This window comes from Anser brachyrhynchus, assembly GCF_964034855.1.
Source record: "Anser brachyrhynchus genome assembly, chromosome: 1".
Lineage (NCBI taxonomy): Eukaryota > Metazoa > Chordata > Aves > Anseriformes > Anatidae > Anser > Anser brachyrhynchus.
Genome location: NC_137694.1, coordinates 211,247,523 through 211,265,522, shown reverse-complemented (window position 1 = coordinate 211,265,522; position 18,000 = coordinate 211,247,523). Strand labels below are relative to the sequence as shown.

Sequence of the window (18,000 nt, the reverse complement as noted above, 5' to 3'; positions counted from 1 at the left end):
ACTTTTAGACTTTTTTTGTCCACGTGGGAGTTATAGCATCAAAGGGACACCGATAGATTGAAAATCAGATTTTTATCACTGCTACGTTGAAAGGCGTTGTAGTGCCCTGTGTAGGGGCATCCTTCAAGCCCAAGCAAAGGTGAACGTCAGCTTTGTGAATTAAGGTGATAGCATCTTTGCTGGATGCCCTCTTAACGTTGCATCATCCATTGACGAGTGAACGTGTTAACTTTTTTTAGTATTACTTTTATCAAAAGTTTCAGTATTTGCACCTGAAACTGCTGCTTCACTCTTTGACGCTGAGTGCATCGTTCCCGTTGGATTTGCCGGAGTATCCCACTGTTCACCTTCAAACCAGCCACCACGGGTCTTGTTTTTTATTGCCTACATTTGGATCCCGAAGCCCTGGTCATCCGAGTGCTTCCACATCTGCTCGGCCTTCCACGCAGGGGAAATCCACTTGAGGCGAATGGAAATGTGCGCGTGTGAAGACAAATATTTGCTTAGCTGCCTGGGGACGACAGCCGACAAGTCAGCGTTTCCTTTTCAACATTTCTGAGAGGCCTTAGCGACTTTTTTTGGTTATTCTTCAAAGCACGAATATACTGTCATTTTAAGAAAAAAGTTAATGACTACTCGTCTCTTTCTTTATGTCGTGCCATTCAGTCCCCAGACTAGCTCGTATCCCCCCAAATGGGAAACAGGAAAGCAAAACTGGGCCGTCTGGCCAGCCCTTGTTGAATCAAGTCTTTTTTTTTTTTTTTAACTAAGAGTGCTGATATAAACTGCGAGCCATAAGCTCCTTCAGACTTCATTGAATCTCTTCCCACTCTTTAGTTTGGGAAGGAAAATCCGGAAACCTGTGAAGAGTGTTAATTGTTGACTTGCTGTGGCCTTTCATCCCTCTTCTTTGTGTCGGCTGTGAAAGCGCGCCTGGTGCTGGCCTCCTGTGCCGGATATATTCACTGGAAACCTGAATGACTATTCAGGTGAATAAAAGCCCTGCAAAATCCTCTGGAATGGCAGGCTGAAAACTACTTGGCTTTTGCAGTGATTATGAAACAAATATTGGAATTGACTGCATACTGCGCGCGTTGTGCAGCCGCGTCGTAGGCTCGCGGATCCTGGTCTCCTGTCTCTTGCATATGGCTACAGCTAACCTTGGTAACTTCTATACTGAATGTTTAGCGTGTGTTTGAGATGTATTACAGCTCTGTGAACACGTGTAGCCTTCATTTAAAGTCTTCAAGGGTTTGATCATGGTCATCTGATGTCAACTTATTTTTCATAAGCGGGTCACGTGCTATTTCCAAGGTACTTTTGCAGTGTCTACCCGTAGAGTCTTAGGCTTACTTGGTGTCTGTAGAGGAAATACCAAGCAGTAAACGGGTCAGATATGATGTGCATTAGATATTTACTACAGCACTGATCCCCACCAGCACTGCTTAACCTTCAAACTAAAGCAGTGTGAGCCTTCTGTGGGCAAGGGGAGAGGAGCAAGCTATAGACTGCCTGGTCTTCCACTCCACGCTGATATTGGAGAGGTAGAGGTGGTTAAATAAGTATTTAGCATTTAAACAAACTAATTTATATCATATTTTCAATTTGAATTATCTGTATATTGATGGCTTTTTAGTAATAATTGCAGTAGCGCTGCCTTGCATCTCTCTTTTTCACCAACTGTCCCATATGCCCGTAGGAAGTAAAGCACCTGCCTCAGCCCGGCTGTGGTTGCTGTAAATGCCTGATTTTCTTAGCTTCAGTTCTGTTTCTTCATCACTTGGCGACTTTTACGTGAAAAGCCCAATGGGTTCCTTTTTTTTTTTCCAAGTGGTACCCCTTTTGCAAAATATATTAGCCAGGTAGTGGTTTTCAGTAGCACCAGGCACACCAGGACCAGCCCGACTCTGGGCTCTGCTCTCCTTCCTTGCACACAGCTTTCCAAGGAATAGTAAAGGCTTCCATTCTCCTGGGCGCATTAATACAGTACCTCTTGCCAACGCAAAATTGCAAAAAGAGGATGAGAAACAGACCTCTTGCCAAGGCTCCGTTTCTGCTAACAGATTTAGCATGCGCTCTCCTTCGTCTTGCCTGATACAGCTTTGTTTTAGAACAAAGATAGCAAAATATTGAAGGAAAAAGGGACTGTTGTGGAGGATTGATTCCCTCTCTTTGCACAGTTAATCTTTTTTTTTTCCCAGTCTCAATATCCTTGTCTTTGTCCTTGAGGGGAAAACGGAGAGGACAGGCAGGGACGTGGCATGGTGCCCACCAGAGGACGGCTCCGTCGCTTTCCTGCCCCTGTGTTTTCAGTCTCCAGCAGAGAAGAAAGCCTGCGACCAGACAGCAGGACCTGGGGGGAGACCGTTGGAGGGCACGGAGGAACAAGCATGCCTGGAAGTCCTAAATCACATAGCCAGAACCTGTAGCACGGTGGATTTCAATGCTGACCCAATAAAGCCGAGGGGATTCTGTCCTATATATTATTTAAAGGACGTCTCTGCTCTCGTCTGATTGTAATTCCAGGGATATTGTATTTCTGCTGTGTCAACTTCGTCCTGCATTCAGAAACAAATTCAGATCTTTATCCTGTTGCAGTGTGTGGGAAGGAAAGATGTTTTCAATATTCAGGATATGGTTGGAAAGTGATTCTCCCGTACTGAGGAGAGTAATTGCAAAAATTGAAGGAAGGCAATTAGTGGTAGTGGTTGGAAATTTTGGAACAAACGTAAATTAAAACACGTCTTTGAGGATAATGTGACTTTTTCTGGTATTGATTTTTTTTTTGTCCACGGTTGGTTAATACAGTTTAGTTTGACCCAGTGGAAAAGAAAAGAAAATGCCATATTGTAGGCTGGAGTGAAAGCAGGAGTTTGTGCACATCCACTCTGATTTGGATGTGTGGTATGCAAGTGAGAGTGGATTCTTTGTCCAGTCTGAGTCCACATCTCCAAAAAATGCTTAATTACTTGAGTCATCTGTGTTAAAAACAGCGTACTGATGGCAGCAAGTGTTATGCTCTGGGGCTGAGTCTTGGTCTGGCTTACCTGGAGCAAGTCACCCCGCTGCTCTCCTTCAGGCTTCTTGGCATCTGCATAAAGAAGCTTGCAGCGGTGATGGATTATTTAATATACTTAGAGAGGGGAAGCTTATTTTTACTAGTACATAAATTGTGTTTTATGAATATTATTTTTGGTGACTAGTTTTATATCTGGCTACTAAATCGTCACTTCTCTTAGGAGCAAGAACAATGGCTGGCCGTGAGCAAGGTCTGAAGCAGCTCGAGAAGTCTCAGATAAGAAAGATAACTAACAACATTATTCTGCCTTTTTTACAGTGACAGGATGAAATTCATCACGATGATATAGGATAGATGTTTAAATTTCAGTAATTTTATGGTAGGTCAAATTCCGTGCTAGGTTAACTAAAAACGTCAGATACTATTTAGTGCTTGTTTGGCATCGTAGCTGATGTGGTAAGTCAATTTTCATGATCTTGTGAAGCATCTTAAAATCATACGTTTTATGGATATGCTTACAGTATAGTGATGAATGAAAAAGTGGAGGCACCAGTCTGTCCCCTGCTGCCCCTCCAAGGCTTCTGGTGTCCAACCGAGTACCAAAAGGTCTTTAGAAAGCAATTAATATCTTTAATATCTGTTTAAGATCCTTATTAATGATATAGACAGGGGGATTGAGTGCACCCTCAGCAGGTTTGCCCGTGACCCCGAGCTGTGCGGTGCGGTCGGCACGCCGGAGGGAAGGGATGGCATCCAGAGGGACCTGGACAGGTTGAGGGCGGGGGCTGTGTGAACCTCATGAGGTTCACCAAGGCCAAGTGCGAGGTCCTGCAGCTGGGCCGGAGCAATCCAAGGAAGTTACACCCTGCGACTATGAGATGGAGATGTGAGAAAAGGGGAATTAAAGCACAGACTGCTTTGAGCTGGAGACCGAGTCCTGGAAACGCTGGTTGGAGACCTCTGGAGCCAGCCAGTCCAACCTCATGCTCGCTGCGGGGCTTGCACCAGCACTGGGATGGGGCAGCCGTGGTATTAACTGGGACCAGTCCTGAAAACCCCTTGCACATCTGCGGATCCCCTGGTCCTGTACTGCAGCACCCTCCTGATGGCCAACCCGAATCTCCCAAGCCATCGTTAGTGCAGAGGAAGAAGCAGAGGGAAGAGGCTTCAAGCTGCGTGTTCTGGGAAGGCTTTTTAGCAAAACACAGCAAAGTCAGGCGGTTAAGATAAAAATCAGGATAATCACCCGGAGGAGGATGTGGCTTAGTTGGAGAGCAGAACGAGAGCACTAAATGCAGGAGTACAGCGGGGTTCGCTTCAAAAGGAAAAGCCAGCAAGGTCTCAAGTTAAAGAAATTAATAGGAATATGTCGGGGAAGGCATTTGAGAACTACTGAGAATGTTTTTTGGACATGCAGGGACAGATATGTTAGATATTTTTGAAAATGCATTTATTTATTGGCTACCTGCTGGTGAAACCCATCTGTCTTGCAGATATAAAGCGAGGAATTTATAGTGCAGGATTCATCTGCACACGGACATTTTGTTCTCTGGATACAAGCTAATATAACATCTCTTTTTTCTTTTTTTTCTCATTGCTGCAGTTTTGTTGTAGGGGGGCTGGTTTCTCATGTACTGAGGGCCATGCGGGTGTTTTTCTAAGCTCTGACCAACACAGATAATCACAAATACAGCTGTGGTCACTTTGCTGCACCATGTTTGGGCTCGCTGATTTGCTGTCACCAAGTGCAACGCCTGACTGCAGTAATCGTGTGATCCTCGCCTCTCTCTTGCTTTTTTGGGCCAGGACAAGGTTTTTTTTTTACTGTATTTTTATGTCCTATATAGCATTATTGAATTGTGAGTTCTTTGGATCTTCTGGCTTTTAAGTAGATCATAGATTTCAGCAAAGGAAAGGTCAAAGATTTTTCACGCCTAAGCGTTTATTTTGGGGCATTACGAGATCCAGAAGATCCCAACTCCAGAGCTGCTTTGTGCTTAGAAATTAGCCATTAAATTTTCCATACAACGAAGACACGCGGGCCATATGAAATCCCTTGCTCCATTGCATTTCCAGGTGCTTTAAGCCTTACCCCCCATCACAACGGCATCTGTTCAGCCTGCCCACCCCGGTTTAGGCTTCAGCGGAGCAGGCTGGGGTTGGTCATGTCACTACGTGGCACGAAACACAGGGTCTGGTCATTAACGTCTCGCTGTTTCTGTGCTCTCTGCCCGGGTACCTGTTGACTGAGCCTTAAATTGTGAGATCTGTGGCAGGGGACGGCGGCTCGCTGCCCCTCCTGCTCCCAGCACCTCGCCTTCCTGATCGCCGCAGTGGCGAGACACGAGGGGTCTGCAGAGAAAGTAGGCTGTCACCCTAATTAACGGGTAATGCAATTTATTCCCATTCAGAACCTCCTGAAAGGCCGCACACAAACGATGTTGTGTTAATCACTGGCTCCATTAGACGTGTCACCGAATTAAACGCCGTCAGCATTCATACAGGGAACTGGCTTGATTGCAGCAGGTAATGACCGGGCTTCACACACGTTTGTATTTTTTTTTGGTATTCTCTCAAGTCGCAATCTAGTGAATAGAGGGGATATTATTTAAACCAGAATTAATGGTTTAATCTAAACCAGAACTGGACTGGACCATAAAACTGCTCGGCATCTTCCCTCCGCAGATGGCCCGTGCATGCAGGATGCTGACACCGGGAGCGTGTCCTCCCGAGGGATGCCGATGTGCCAGCCAGTGGAAATGCTTCCAGAAAAAAGGGTCCAGGTCAGAAATGAGAGCAAGTGAGCCAGCCCCAAATCAGCCAGATTAACTACCGTGCCTGGGGTTATGTCCCACGTGTGGGAACATACTGAAATAGCGAGCTTTTACTTAGCATAGAAGGAAAGCTTCGTGCCTTAGCTGCCACTTCCTGGGTGTTTTATAAATAAAGATGGCAATATGAACTGGATTTCAAAATGGATAGATGTATCAGGAGGAGGGTTGGAGGCCAAGGCTGCTCCTGCTGCATGCGTTCCTGGAGCAGTGATCTGCAGGTTTTGGTCGGGGTGCTGGAAGGTGCAGGACGGAGTTTGCAGTCAGCCAGGTAACACAGGGCTGGAGCAGAGCTGAAAGTGGCTTTGAAAGTGAGGCCGATGAGTTGGTGTAGATGAAAAACGGGGAAAAAGGCAGCAAATAATGAAATAATGAAAGAGTGGTCAGGCGTTGGGACGGGTTGCCCAGGGAGGTGGTGGAGTCCCCGTCCCTGGGGGTGTTCAAGGCAAGGTTGGACGTGGTGCTTGGGGACGTGGTTTGGTGGGGGACAGTGGTGGTAGGGGGGTGGTTGGACCCGATGAACTTGGAGGGCTTTTCCAACCTTAACGATTCTAGGCTTCTAATGTCCAGGCTGAAGAATGATGCCTTCAATGCGTTTCCATAAATGTCAAGGTATAGCTGAAATACAGTCAAAGAGATAAAAGTAGACATTGTTTTGTAAAAGCAAGACCTACCATTAATAATTTACAGCTAAATGAAGTCTTAAACTTTTTCTGGAGCCTGGCCTTTTTTTGGTTTCCCTAGTTATATCAACTTTTTTTTTTTTTTTAAATGGTATTAATAAAAGATGAGCCAAAAGGGTGACAGTTTTGACCAAATTCTTTTACAAGATCTGTGACAGGTTAAATATATTGAGATATGCTCAATCGGCTTTTAGTTAGGGTGTAAACAGGAGGTGTTATTTGTGAAAACGACATTGTGCTGCAAACCTCTGAGACCGTGCGTGCTGTCGCAGCAGAAATTTTGGGGGGAGAGGTGGGACGTGGCCCTGTAGCTTGCCTGAGTTAACCTTTCGCAGATGAACGGGATGGTAATTTAATTATTGTTTGGTGGATCCCAAGTGAGGGTCAAGCTTCAAATGACTTAACTGAAAAATTGTCAGAAAATTATTGCAATTTGAATGTAGGATAAGGTCAGGAGGTCTTTTCATGTTCAAAGGGGCTTTGGCTGAATACTATTAGCATGTGATTTGTATAAAATGAATTTTAAGCAGCGATGTGCAGATCAAGAGAGAAATATATCTTTTGGGTTTGTCTTTTTTCTTTGTTCGCGTCCTCTAATATTTGGATGCGTGCTGTCTTTTGTAAAAATAAATAATTTTTGGTACCTATGTGCAACCAGAGGAGAAAATAGCACTCTATTTCAAACGAAAAACATGAGGAAAAGGTCCTTCAGAAGCACTTACATTCTGATTTCACAAAAGACCAGGGCAAATCACAACCAAACGCCACGGAAGGCTGAAAGGTAAGTCGGTGACACGAGGACTGAAGTGAAACACGGTGGAGGAGCGCGTTTCATCCAGAAAGGCTCGCCTGTGCGTTGTTTACTCTCCTCATTGTGATTGTACTTAAATTTAGATCAACTGTTCAGTCCCTTGAGAGCATGAAAGATGTGCCTGTCACAGTTAGTCTCCGTCTTTTAAGAAGGCTGTAAAATATATTTATTTCTAAGTAAGTCTATATTTATAAATTATTTATATCGTTATCCTTGCAGACTTAGTCTGCAAAGAAAATGAAAAATAGCTTTATAAACTTCCCGAAGCTTGCACGCCACATTTGTTCGTTTCTTTTAGGATTTTTTACATCTTCTTCAGTGTCATTTTTCTTTTCCCCTGCTTCTGTACGGTAGGAGTGGGAACTGCCTTCAGATCTGTGCATCAGAGTGGCCGAGGAACGTAAGATGCCTCTTCCACCAACATGCGCATAGAAATACTTGCGTTAAAAATTGTTTACGTGTAAAATTGTTGATGCCCCTCGATGTTTGAAGACTCAAAGCCTTGAACGGCTTCGGGAAGCAGCAAAGCTGGTCTCACACGGAGCTGTTCCAAAGGCACAAAACAAACCGATGACAAATAACTGGGTGAGATGTCCCTTGTGTCTTGCGTCTACGGTAATTTCAAGGCGGTGGTGACAACAGCATTGGTTTTTGTTCTGAGTACTCCCTAGGAAGAGGACTAAGCAGCCAATGTCCTGGGGTGTCACCAGGATGGGGGACAGAGACCTGGGGCCACCATGTCCCGTCCTTGCCGTGGTGGCAGCAGGAAGGCACGGTGCAGAGCCAGCAGCACGGTGCTGTCCAGAAGCACGCTGTTGTTCAGCTCGCACTCAGCATTCACCATGCAAACATTTCCATTTTGCTTCTCGTGCAACGTAGTCTGAGCTCACAGCTTGGGAGTCCCTGGTGCGAGCTCGATTTGAGTGACACGTTGGCTGCTGACGGCGTGGTGGCAGCTCGCAGGCTGACCTCCCTCGTGCTCCTGTTTGCCCTTCATCTGGAGTCGTCTCCCGGCGTGATGGAAGCGTGTCATGCACTTTCATGGGAAAGACAGAACAGATCGAAATGTAACCAGGTTACAGCCAGGAAGCATCCCGAGACTGTTTGCTAGCAGCTCATTCCCATGGCATTCCTGCTGGAGCTGCTCCTTCGGCTACTCGGTGGAGCCTCAGCAGCTTCTAAGCAACCGAGCATCCCTGTCACGGGGATTAGAAAGTGGTGGAAGCTTCGTGCAGCACAGCAATACTTGCGGTTGTCTGTTTATAATTCATTTCTATTAGTCTTTTTGTTGTGTATTCATGGCCACGAGCAAGTGCTGCAAGTTATTGTGGTGAAGGAGGTTTAATTTTGCTAATCCTGTTTTATTCCCATTTCAGTGTAGCTGTTCGAATGCCACAATGCGGGGCCTGTAATGAATTTAAAATGGGTTTTTGAATGGTATTGTCTTGCAGAATGTATTGGGAGCTCATCTGAATCTGTTTTAATACTAGATGCTAGAAAGAAAGAAAATCATCCATCTGAAATGCTGTTCGCATGGAGTCTTTCATGCCGGCTGGAAATAATGCCCTGCATACCAAGCAAGGAGGAAGCACAAGCCTCTTCCTCACAATACATTCATCCCCCTAATGCAATTATAATCTTTTTATCTCAGCTAAGAGGCATTTTCTTTCATCCTTCTCAATACGTGTGTTTTTTTACTGTTTGGTACAACACTTAGTGCAAGCCAGACATACACGGCAATAATTTTCACCAAATCATCATTTATTTATACTCTTTACGCCCAAAAGAGCTCAAGTGAGATGATGGCTGTGTTGAGCAGGGCTCTGTATAAATGCAGTCGTGTCTCCATCTGCCCAGCAGCTCATGGTCTGATGGACGAGGCCAAGGAGGAGTGAGAGGGGGATGCGGTCGCAGCGAGGTGAGCTTGTGCGAGCAGCTCTGAAGTTGGGTATGCCGAGTCCCAGCCAGTCTCCTGCCTCTTCATTTGATTTTGCAGCTTTGTTTCTCCTCTGTTAGCTTTGTATAACGCTCACCCAGTAACGTCTGTGCCTCAGAACCTTCCCAGGTACTACTGGAAGTAACCCAACAGCACGTAAATTGCTTTCTGCCGGATTGGTGACCTGAATCAGCTTGCAGAAGATCCATGCAAATACCAAGAAGGTGTCTGGGGGAGAGAAGGGGACTGGTCCTGTCCCTTGGAAGGCTTTCCAAATCCCTCCATCCTGTCAGCGAGAGACTTGCTGAGACGAATGAAGCAACCAGCCGCCCCCTTTGCTTGTTCTGAACCTGCAGCGTCTTTTTCTTCTCATGCTTCCACCTGCTGGGGTTACGAGGAAGCGTGTGTGATTGCTGCCTCTCCACCTTCTCCAGATCCTTTGTGGTTTTTTTAAAATAGATATCTTACTCCCTGCCCCACTGGGCATTTCTTGTCCAGACTTATGGGTCCTGCTAATGATTTAACAGTTAATTATGGCCAGGAGATCTTTGCAGCTCTCTGAATCTCTCCTGCTGTTCTCTCAGATCCTGCTTGTGGCATCTCTGACACAAAGCATCGCGTACAGGTAGTAATTCTTAGGTCTTAGCACTGCACTTTGGAGGTGACTCTCACCCACTGCATAGTTATTTCTGTGTGCAAAGTGGTGTTGGTGTGTGGGGGCCAGGTTTCTTTCCGAAGCTTCACTCCAGTTACCCATCACGTATCCTCCGACCTCTCGTGGGACGGAGGGACTGAACCCAGTGATGGGCCTGCAGGCAAATTCAAGCCATGCACTAGGTGGGGACGTTCAGACCGGAAAACCAAAGTAATCGTGCTCCAAAGGAAACCTCAGAACACAGTGTGTGGCTGTAGGAGCCTCGGCACAAGGTGCTGTGATCTCCGATCGTCCCCGATTGTCCCCAAGGGTTTGTTAGTGCAGGCTCATCCCAGGATTTTTGTGGTGCTGCCTCCTGTCAGAGTGGTTTCTGGCCTTTAAGAGTCTGAAACACCCCCTTGCCTTACTCCCACTACGGATGTGGAATCTGCATTGCAGGGAGATGAAAAAAACAACATTAAAGGAGGCATGGGCAGGGCATTTGGGTAAAAAGGAGGCAATTTTGGCTGCAGTGGATGCACCTCCTTGTGTGCTGAGCTGTGTCGGCACTTCTAGGCAGCGCATTCCCCCACTTGGCTACTGTCAAATCATCTCCTCATGCTTTCCACTTACTTCTTGAAGTACCTGCTCAGAGGGGTGACATGTCCTACGTGCTCTGGGGGCTCCTTCCGACTTGTTTCATTTTATCATGCTGCGTTTGGTGTGGTGGAGATGTGAGCAAAGACATCTCGAAAGGCGCCACGGCCGGGCGCTGCCGAAGGTGTAAATTCTTCCCCCCTGCTTTACGGCCCCGGTTGTCTCTGCTTTGAGAATTGCTCCTTCTGTGCTACCTTGGGGGAGGAGGGAAGGTTAATTAATTAAGCAGTAATTGTTGTCAAGTCGGTTGTTGCGAGCATTTAACATTTGACTTGTTTACTATCCTGAGGTACAGCGGAAGGAGTTAATGATCTATCAAATCGTGCACCCATCATCAGAGGCTTGTTTGGAAAGGACGGCTTTATTTATGAGCTGTAAAATAACGCGTTTAAAAACCCCACGTTTTGGAGAAAGATTGTTGGGGTTCGTGTTTGAAACTGTCACTAGGTAGCTGTGGAGACAAATGTGTTGCCTAATAAAGCTTAATGACTGATTTTCCCATTAATCAGAATTGAGAATGTGCTTCATTAAGATAATTAACTGAGCAGTTGCTTAACTGACAGTCAGTAGACACAAATTCCCAAGTTACTTGCTTTCCTCGAAATAAAACTCACAAGCAGAGCTATGCAAATCTCGCCGTCCGCGCCGTGTCTGTGGGCACTGCTGGACTGCCTGGTGCATCCACGTGCAGCGCCCAAGACCTGGGTACAAGGTTGTTGTAGTCAGTTTGAGCAGCTCCGTTTCTCCAGCAGCAAAGGGCCTTTCATCTGCTGATTTCTGAAAGGCCATAGCTCATTTCTCGTTGTTTTTGCCACCCTCAGAACATCAGCTCCTCCAAGGAACTGGAGGAATTCCTCCTTGCCTGAATTCCTGGCTTTGTTCGCCGCGCGCTAGAAGTGGGGTCATGAATGCTGAGCCCCCCGAAGGTAGGGTTGTGTAAGATTAATCCGCGCCGGGAATATTTGTGGGCAGTATACGCCAACAGTGAAGAAGTTAGGAGAAATAACTGAGGGATCTAAAACTTGAGTTCTTAAATACGCTACCTAGTTGTAAAGCCTGGTTGTAAATCCTTTTCTTTGCAGCTCCCCGCGTCTTGAATTATAACTTGGTAATGCGAGCGTGGAGCACAGCTCAGAACCTTTGCACAGAAGCCTAACGCAGGCAGTCTTCTCAACTCTGCTTTTCTTTTGTCTCCAGAGTTCCCGGTCTTCCACGATGAACCCTGTTTACAGCCCCGTTCAACCTGGGGCTCCCTACGGAAACCCGAAGAACATGGCTTACACAGGTAGGTCTGGCGCTCAGCGGCTGCTTGTGGACATTCACACTTGGTGGTGAGAGCAGGGGATTGTTAATGAGCCGTTAATCCCTTAATTAAGGGAGAAACGGGATTCCCACTCAGATGGGAACTCAACTTTTCAGCAGGGGCATCACAGTAAGGTTAGTGAGAAGAAACGGGCCTCAATTCCTAAGAAGAGGGCAGAAATCTGAAAAAAAAGGACCAAAAGGGTGTATCTTTAAACAAAAAAATGCCCAAGAAATTTCTGGGGCAATCCGCTGGGAACTGGAGGGCTTGGCTCCAGAGCTGAACCGAGCGACTTGGGTGCACGTGCTGGAACGGTCCTGCCACGTGCAACGGGGACCCTGCTGCAGAGGGTTGCTGTGGAGAACATGCAGTTGTTTTGGTAGATGGAGGTTTAAAGTGCATTGTTGACTGATTTCTTTTAAATGAAGATTTAAAGTGCATTGTTGACTGATTTCTTGTTTTCAGATTATGCTTTGGTTGAGTTAGCCTCATGTTGAACGGCAAGTCTGATGGTTGTTTGAAGTCCGTCTTTGGAACGGAGGGAATTGTCTAAAAGCGTCATATTTAATACTTGAAAAAGGCACTGAAATTTGTTTACCAGAGTTATGTAACCAGCGTGTACAAATACGGAAAGAATTTAGCTCAGAGAGAAATTGTGCTCTGCAAAAAGAAAATCTCAGCCTAAGTGTATCCGTGTTCTTCCTTGTGCATGATGTTTACCTGTAGGTGTTCTTCTGATCTGGTAAGCCCCTTACAACATCAGCCTTGGAAGACTCCCCCTGCCAACGTGTTGTTGGATATAATTAACTGTCAAGCGTTGCGTTGCATCAACGCTTCCTTCTTTGTGTTTGCGTTGCCTGTGTTCGTTGACTTGAGCCTAATGCGTGAAACTGCTTGGGAATATGCTTTTGTGGAGCAAAAGTGGTCAACAGCAAATGAAAATGAACATAAATGCTCTCAGCTATTTCATTTATAAAATGTTCTCGTTGACTCCGGTAGCTGTTTCTGCCAGCAGATCAGTAGAGCTGGCTGTATTGCTCGAGGAGGCCTGTCTGATACTCTGGAGCAGAGAGTTCCTCAAAGAGGTTTTGCCCCATTTTTATTCACCCTTTCTTTTTTTTTCCCAATCAAATGTATGCATGCTGCTTTGTTGGAGATACTGTAGCTCAGGGGAACTTTGGTCTTACAGCCAAAGCGCTAGAGGCTTAGAAAAAAATTCGCTGTGAATAATCATCTCTTCAGAAATATCACCATTGTAAGAGGACTGCAGACTCCAGCAGTGCTGGGGTGATAGAATGAGCTCCTAAGTGCACAGTTATTTTCCTGCACTGGAAAGAACAGCAATCTTGTGCTTTCCAGAGCATGCATGGTTTTGACAAGAGGCTACTTCTCTCCCACTTTACTTTCTCTGCACGTGTTGAAAACTCCACGCTAATATCTTGTCAGTGTAGACTTTCTCTATCTGCTCTCCAACAGTTGGATGTTTTAGAAGCTGCCTTCCTGGCACCGGGTAAGGCAATTTTATTGAAATATTGAGCTGCAGGCTGTATACGGTTCGTACATTGACCTTTCTGGAGGGAGAAATTTAGAGGGTGGTTTCTATTTTAAATGAACCGATTCTACATGGCTGCATTCTGAATAAGTCAAATGGTGACATTAGTAGGAAATTATCTTCTAAAATAACCTGCTGGTTAAGCAGCGTGAAGATTATATTGTGCATTTCAATAATTGAAGCCATTGTCCACCTTGAGCAGGTTGTGCCAGCTCTGGTCGGTGGCACAGGAGGGAGGACCAGAGGGCTCCGGCCGCTCATCCTGCAGAGTTCATGGTGACGGAGGAGGCGGCGGTGGCTGATGTGCAGGATGACCTTGGGGAAAAAAAAATTGGAGGCAGATCAGACTTGAGAAAATGTACCAAGGTCCTTGGTTATGTCAGTGGGAGCTCCAAAAGGGGGAGATTGGCCTGGCTGCACTGAGTTATGTTAGCGCCTGGCTTTTCCGTTGCACAGGTGGGAAGGGTCAGTGGGCTCTGTTCTTATGACGAGTCCCAGAATAGATAGTAGGTTAAAGAATGTGTAAACTAAGAGCTATTTTCTTTGCTAGGCAAATAGTATTCCAGAACCTCATTTAAAAATGAATTTTCTTGAATATTTAGTGGGAAAACTAAAGTTATGTTGTGAAAAAGGGGGAAAAAACATAATTATTTCCTTTAAATACCAAAGACAGGCTACTGTGCAGGGCGTTCTCAACGACTGCGAACAGAAGGCTGCCGTGACTGTTGCGTTAGAAATGCCAGGTTCTGCCTATGTAATGCTTGCTTTCTGTCTGAGACTTCATTTGCAATGCTTTAACTTGCATTGTTCAGCCATGTAACGGTTTATTATGTAGCCACAAGCTATTCTGGAGGATATTAAAACTCACACAGACAAACCAAATAGACTTTTCACAGGAGAAGCACGAAGCTAAAGAGTTGGTAGATACTTCCTTCTCAAATTGCTTGAAAATAATAGCTGAGGCATGTGAGGTGGTAGATCTGGAAGGGACGTTGCCTCCCGGCCCTTGCACAAAGCCTTTCCGTGCCCTGAGAGCTCGTTATGGCTTCAGGGTTTAATGAGTGCCTGGGTCGTGATGGTGCCTTGGTAGCCGAGAGCCGAGTGGCAGAGCTCCCTGGGTGCTTCTCCGTTGGAAACAGCGGGGAAGCAAGGTCTGGAGGTCTTTCCAACCCTTATGATTCTTCCCCGAGACAGAGCTTGTGGCGTCTGTCCTGAGATTTTTATCTGAGGTACAATTTGGGATACAATGCATAATTTATATAATTTATGTAAGAGTTAAAAAAGAATTGAAAAAAATCTTTCTGGAATAGTAGAGGGCACTGGAAAAAAGTAATGCTAAGCTTTACGTTGGGCAAGAAATGGAAATCAAGAAAACCACTGAAGTGTAATAACGCTGAGTTAAAGGTTGAGAGCCCTAAGCTATGTTCTCGGTTTGCTTTAGAGTTCATCTTTTTACCCCAAACCCAGTACAGCACATGGATTACTTATTTTTTTTGTCCTGAAAGTTCATGCATAAACCATTAATTTATAATCTTGCGGAGTACAACTCAGGGGGGATGTAGGCTGAAAAAAACCCAAGGGTGGTAATAAGGGTAACGGCGCCTTGAATTCTCCTCTCTTGTTTTTCAGGGCTAAATGCGAATGCTTTATAACAAATAGATTGCTTTTGGTTTAAATTATCAGTTTTAATCTGATTTTCTTTTCCTTCTCACTTCTTTGGTATTTTACATGCTTGTGAGAGATGTGTTTTGAGATAAGCAAAACTTTGGTACCAGATTGGCTGTTGTTTGCTGGGGAGAATTGGAAATCCTTGGCACATGCTCAAGTACTTCGTGTACGTACGTTTAGTTACTTTCTTAATTTTTCCATTCAGCCCTTCCTTAAAGAAAATGTAAAGGGTAGCTTATTTTCTAAATGGTTAACAAAGTGAATTAGATGATTTTTTACTGGAAATTATAATGAAATACAAAAAAAAAAGCAGAAAACCAAAGTTTTGAAGTAGAACTGTTAGGTGAAACGGTCAGAAGTGTAAAGTTCATACGAGAAATGTTTATCAAAACATCCCGTATTTGAACCAGGAGATCTATTAAAGAAATCTTCTTTCTTATTAAATAAATAAATCTATTAGTTTCTTCTGTAGTTAGTGAATCTAATTTTCTGGGTCCTTAAGAACCACAGATCTATTGCATTGCAGCCTCCTTGTTTTTTTTTTTTTTTCTTATCCTCAGTTGAAAGAGGCGAATAAGCCTGGTGCATTTTCCAGCTGGTTATGGATCTGGTCCCGGGGGACACGGGCAGAATATTTTCCCTGAGGACGGGGCTGTCTGCCCGCCTGCCCCTGCTTCCCACGTGCTTGTCGCTGGTGCTCGTCACCGCTTCCCCATCCACAGGTTCGGCTTACTTCAGAGCATCAGCGGCAAACGGTGTTTGAGTATCGTCTGCTGTTTAATTAAAGTAGGCTGTAATTAACTTGGATCTTAATGTAAGCTGTCGTTTTAATTGAGGTTAACTCTAAAACGCGTTTAAGGACTGTCATTTGCTTTTTTATTTATGTAGAATCCACTTTGCCTATCCCAAACGTGAGCTGTTGAAACGCCTGTTTTTTCTTTGGCACATTTGCCTGCTGTTAACTCTGAGCATTTTGCAAAAGGTCATGAGCCTGTTACCCCCTTAAAATGCACATCAGTCCAGCAGCCTCTCCTTGCAGCCCTGTGCAACGTTGTTGACTGCAAGGAGACCGTGCGCCCAAGTGCTGGTGATGGGATCCCTTTCAGTGTAGAAGAGTCTCCAGCAGCTATTAACGCTGTATTTTCAATCCTCCCCAGCACCCAAGGCCACAGATGTTGGATATTCAGAGGAGCCATGCAATGCCACCACCACTCAAAATGCAAGTTGAGTCAACTTTAGCCAAGGCGCGTGTCCTCGGCGCGCGCCAGTCCTGCAGCAAACAGATGAGCTCGCTGGTGTGGTATCAGGGATGAAGAATCGGTCTCTCCTCTAGCTCGCTTGACCTGAAGCATGAAACTCTCAAAGCGCTTGTACGAGCTCAGACCATTCTTGTTTTCCCTCTCACAAGCTGATTAATATGCTGGTAAGGTGCTTCAGGAACCTTGGGGAGACTGACCCCAACTGCAGTCATTGCAGTCATTGCTAAATAATAACTGATAGGGAAGGCCAAGAGCCCGGAGTTGTGAAGCTCGTTAGTGATTCTCCACTTCCTTTTAGGTTAGCGAATCTCCCCTACCTTTCTTGGAGAGCCTTGCTCTGCACTGCCAGGTCTACAAGGAGCTCACTCTTCCCCTAATTTTTCCCTTGGAGAGGGCAGGAAGGCACCATCCTCCATTGCTCGTTCTCTAGCTTTTCAGGGAAGATCAGGCAAGCCTTCTTCTGGTCCTGCTGCTGCTCGCCTTGCTCCATCCCTGCAACTTTTCACACCATGCAGAGCCTTTTTCTTCTCTCCCCCAGCTGGCAAGGACCTGCATGTGTATGGAGAGCTGGCCTTGTTTCACCAGGAGGAACCTGACGCCTTTTAATAAAAGCCTTTGTGCAACTGGGTTCTGTTCAGTTTCCAAAGTGGATTAGCCTAGACTGCCCAGAGGCACTTCTCGTGAGCCACTAATGTGAAATAAATATTCCCGGGTAGCTGCTCAGCAAGTTTTATCCTGCACAGGATTCACCAAGAATCGCATTTGCAATTCATTTGTGGTCTTGCTGCAAGACCCAGTATGTTTCTTAGATGTTCTTCCTGAAGTAAGGGTTGCTGCTTCTTCAGTTTAAAGAATAAAATCGTCTTATTTCTTCTGACTTAAGGACACATCCCAAGCACTTTGTCATTTGTTTGTCGCGTCTCCCTGTGTCACTGCTGCCTTTTTTGTGCTGTCTGCAGGGGCTGGCTTCATTTCCTTCCCCAGTTAATTGATTTTCCTGCTTCTTCAAGTGACTCTGTGAGATTTTTGAGAGCGCTAAAAGAAACATACGACAGTAACATAACTTAGATTTACAGTGTAATGCACACTTGTGGTTATTGCTGTAAGATTTTGTGTTAGAGAATGGGCACGGCTGGTAGGCAAACAACTTTGTGAGTCGGTATACTAATTGCTAGTTTTTGTGTTGGCGGAAAGGCATCAGTTTGATAGTTTTCTTACTTGTCTGTGTTCTTGGAGGTCTTTCAGGGGGATCCCCGAGAGGGTTAAGGAGTTAGACGAACCGATGCTCTTGTAGTTGTGAACCATGCTGGCACGCAGCACAGGTCTGAAGCCAAAATCGTGCAGACAGCAGAGCCTGATTCTGTTTGAACAGAAATCCCTTTCCATAAACGAGAGTTTAGCTGTCATGAGAAGACAGAAATCAAAACACTCCAGCCCCGAATGAAAATTATTTTTCTCTGTAAAGGTTTGGGAGACCATGAGCTAGAGATGCGGAGAACAGCAACGTGCCCACACAGCCCTTGCGGAGCGTGAATTTTCATAGAACCACCAAATGGTTTGGGTTGGAAGGGACCTCAAAGCCCATCCAATTCCAACCCCTGCCATGGGCAAGGACACGGTTTCGTCCCTTTTCCCAAGGTGAAACCA

The 18,000-nt window shown here is 45.5% G+C and overlaps 1 protein-coding gene across 13 annotated transcripts in view; it reads left to right on the top strand.

The window, feature by feature from the left end:
* Window positions 1–18,000, top strand: part of FAM168A (family with sequence similarity 168 member A) — a 179,533-nt gene that overhangs the window by 84,505 nt on the left and 77,028 nt on the right. For 7 of the 13 annotated variants that reach the window (XM_080559739.1, XM_080559737.1, XM_080559747.1 and 4 more), the window contains one exon: window positions 11,769–11,856. In XM_080559739.1, the coding sequence (XP_080415865.1) occupies window positions 11,787–11,856 (70 nt within the window). In that variant the 5' untranslated portion in view covers window positions 11,769–11,786. Of the gene's footprint in view, window positions 1–5,430; window positions 5,546–5,704; window positions 5,803–11,392; window positions 11,498–11,768; window positions 11,857–18,000 lie in introns of those variants that run through there. The other 6 variants (XM_080559736.1, XM_080559743.1, XM_080559741.1 and 3 more) reach the window with 3 other exon arrangements.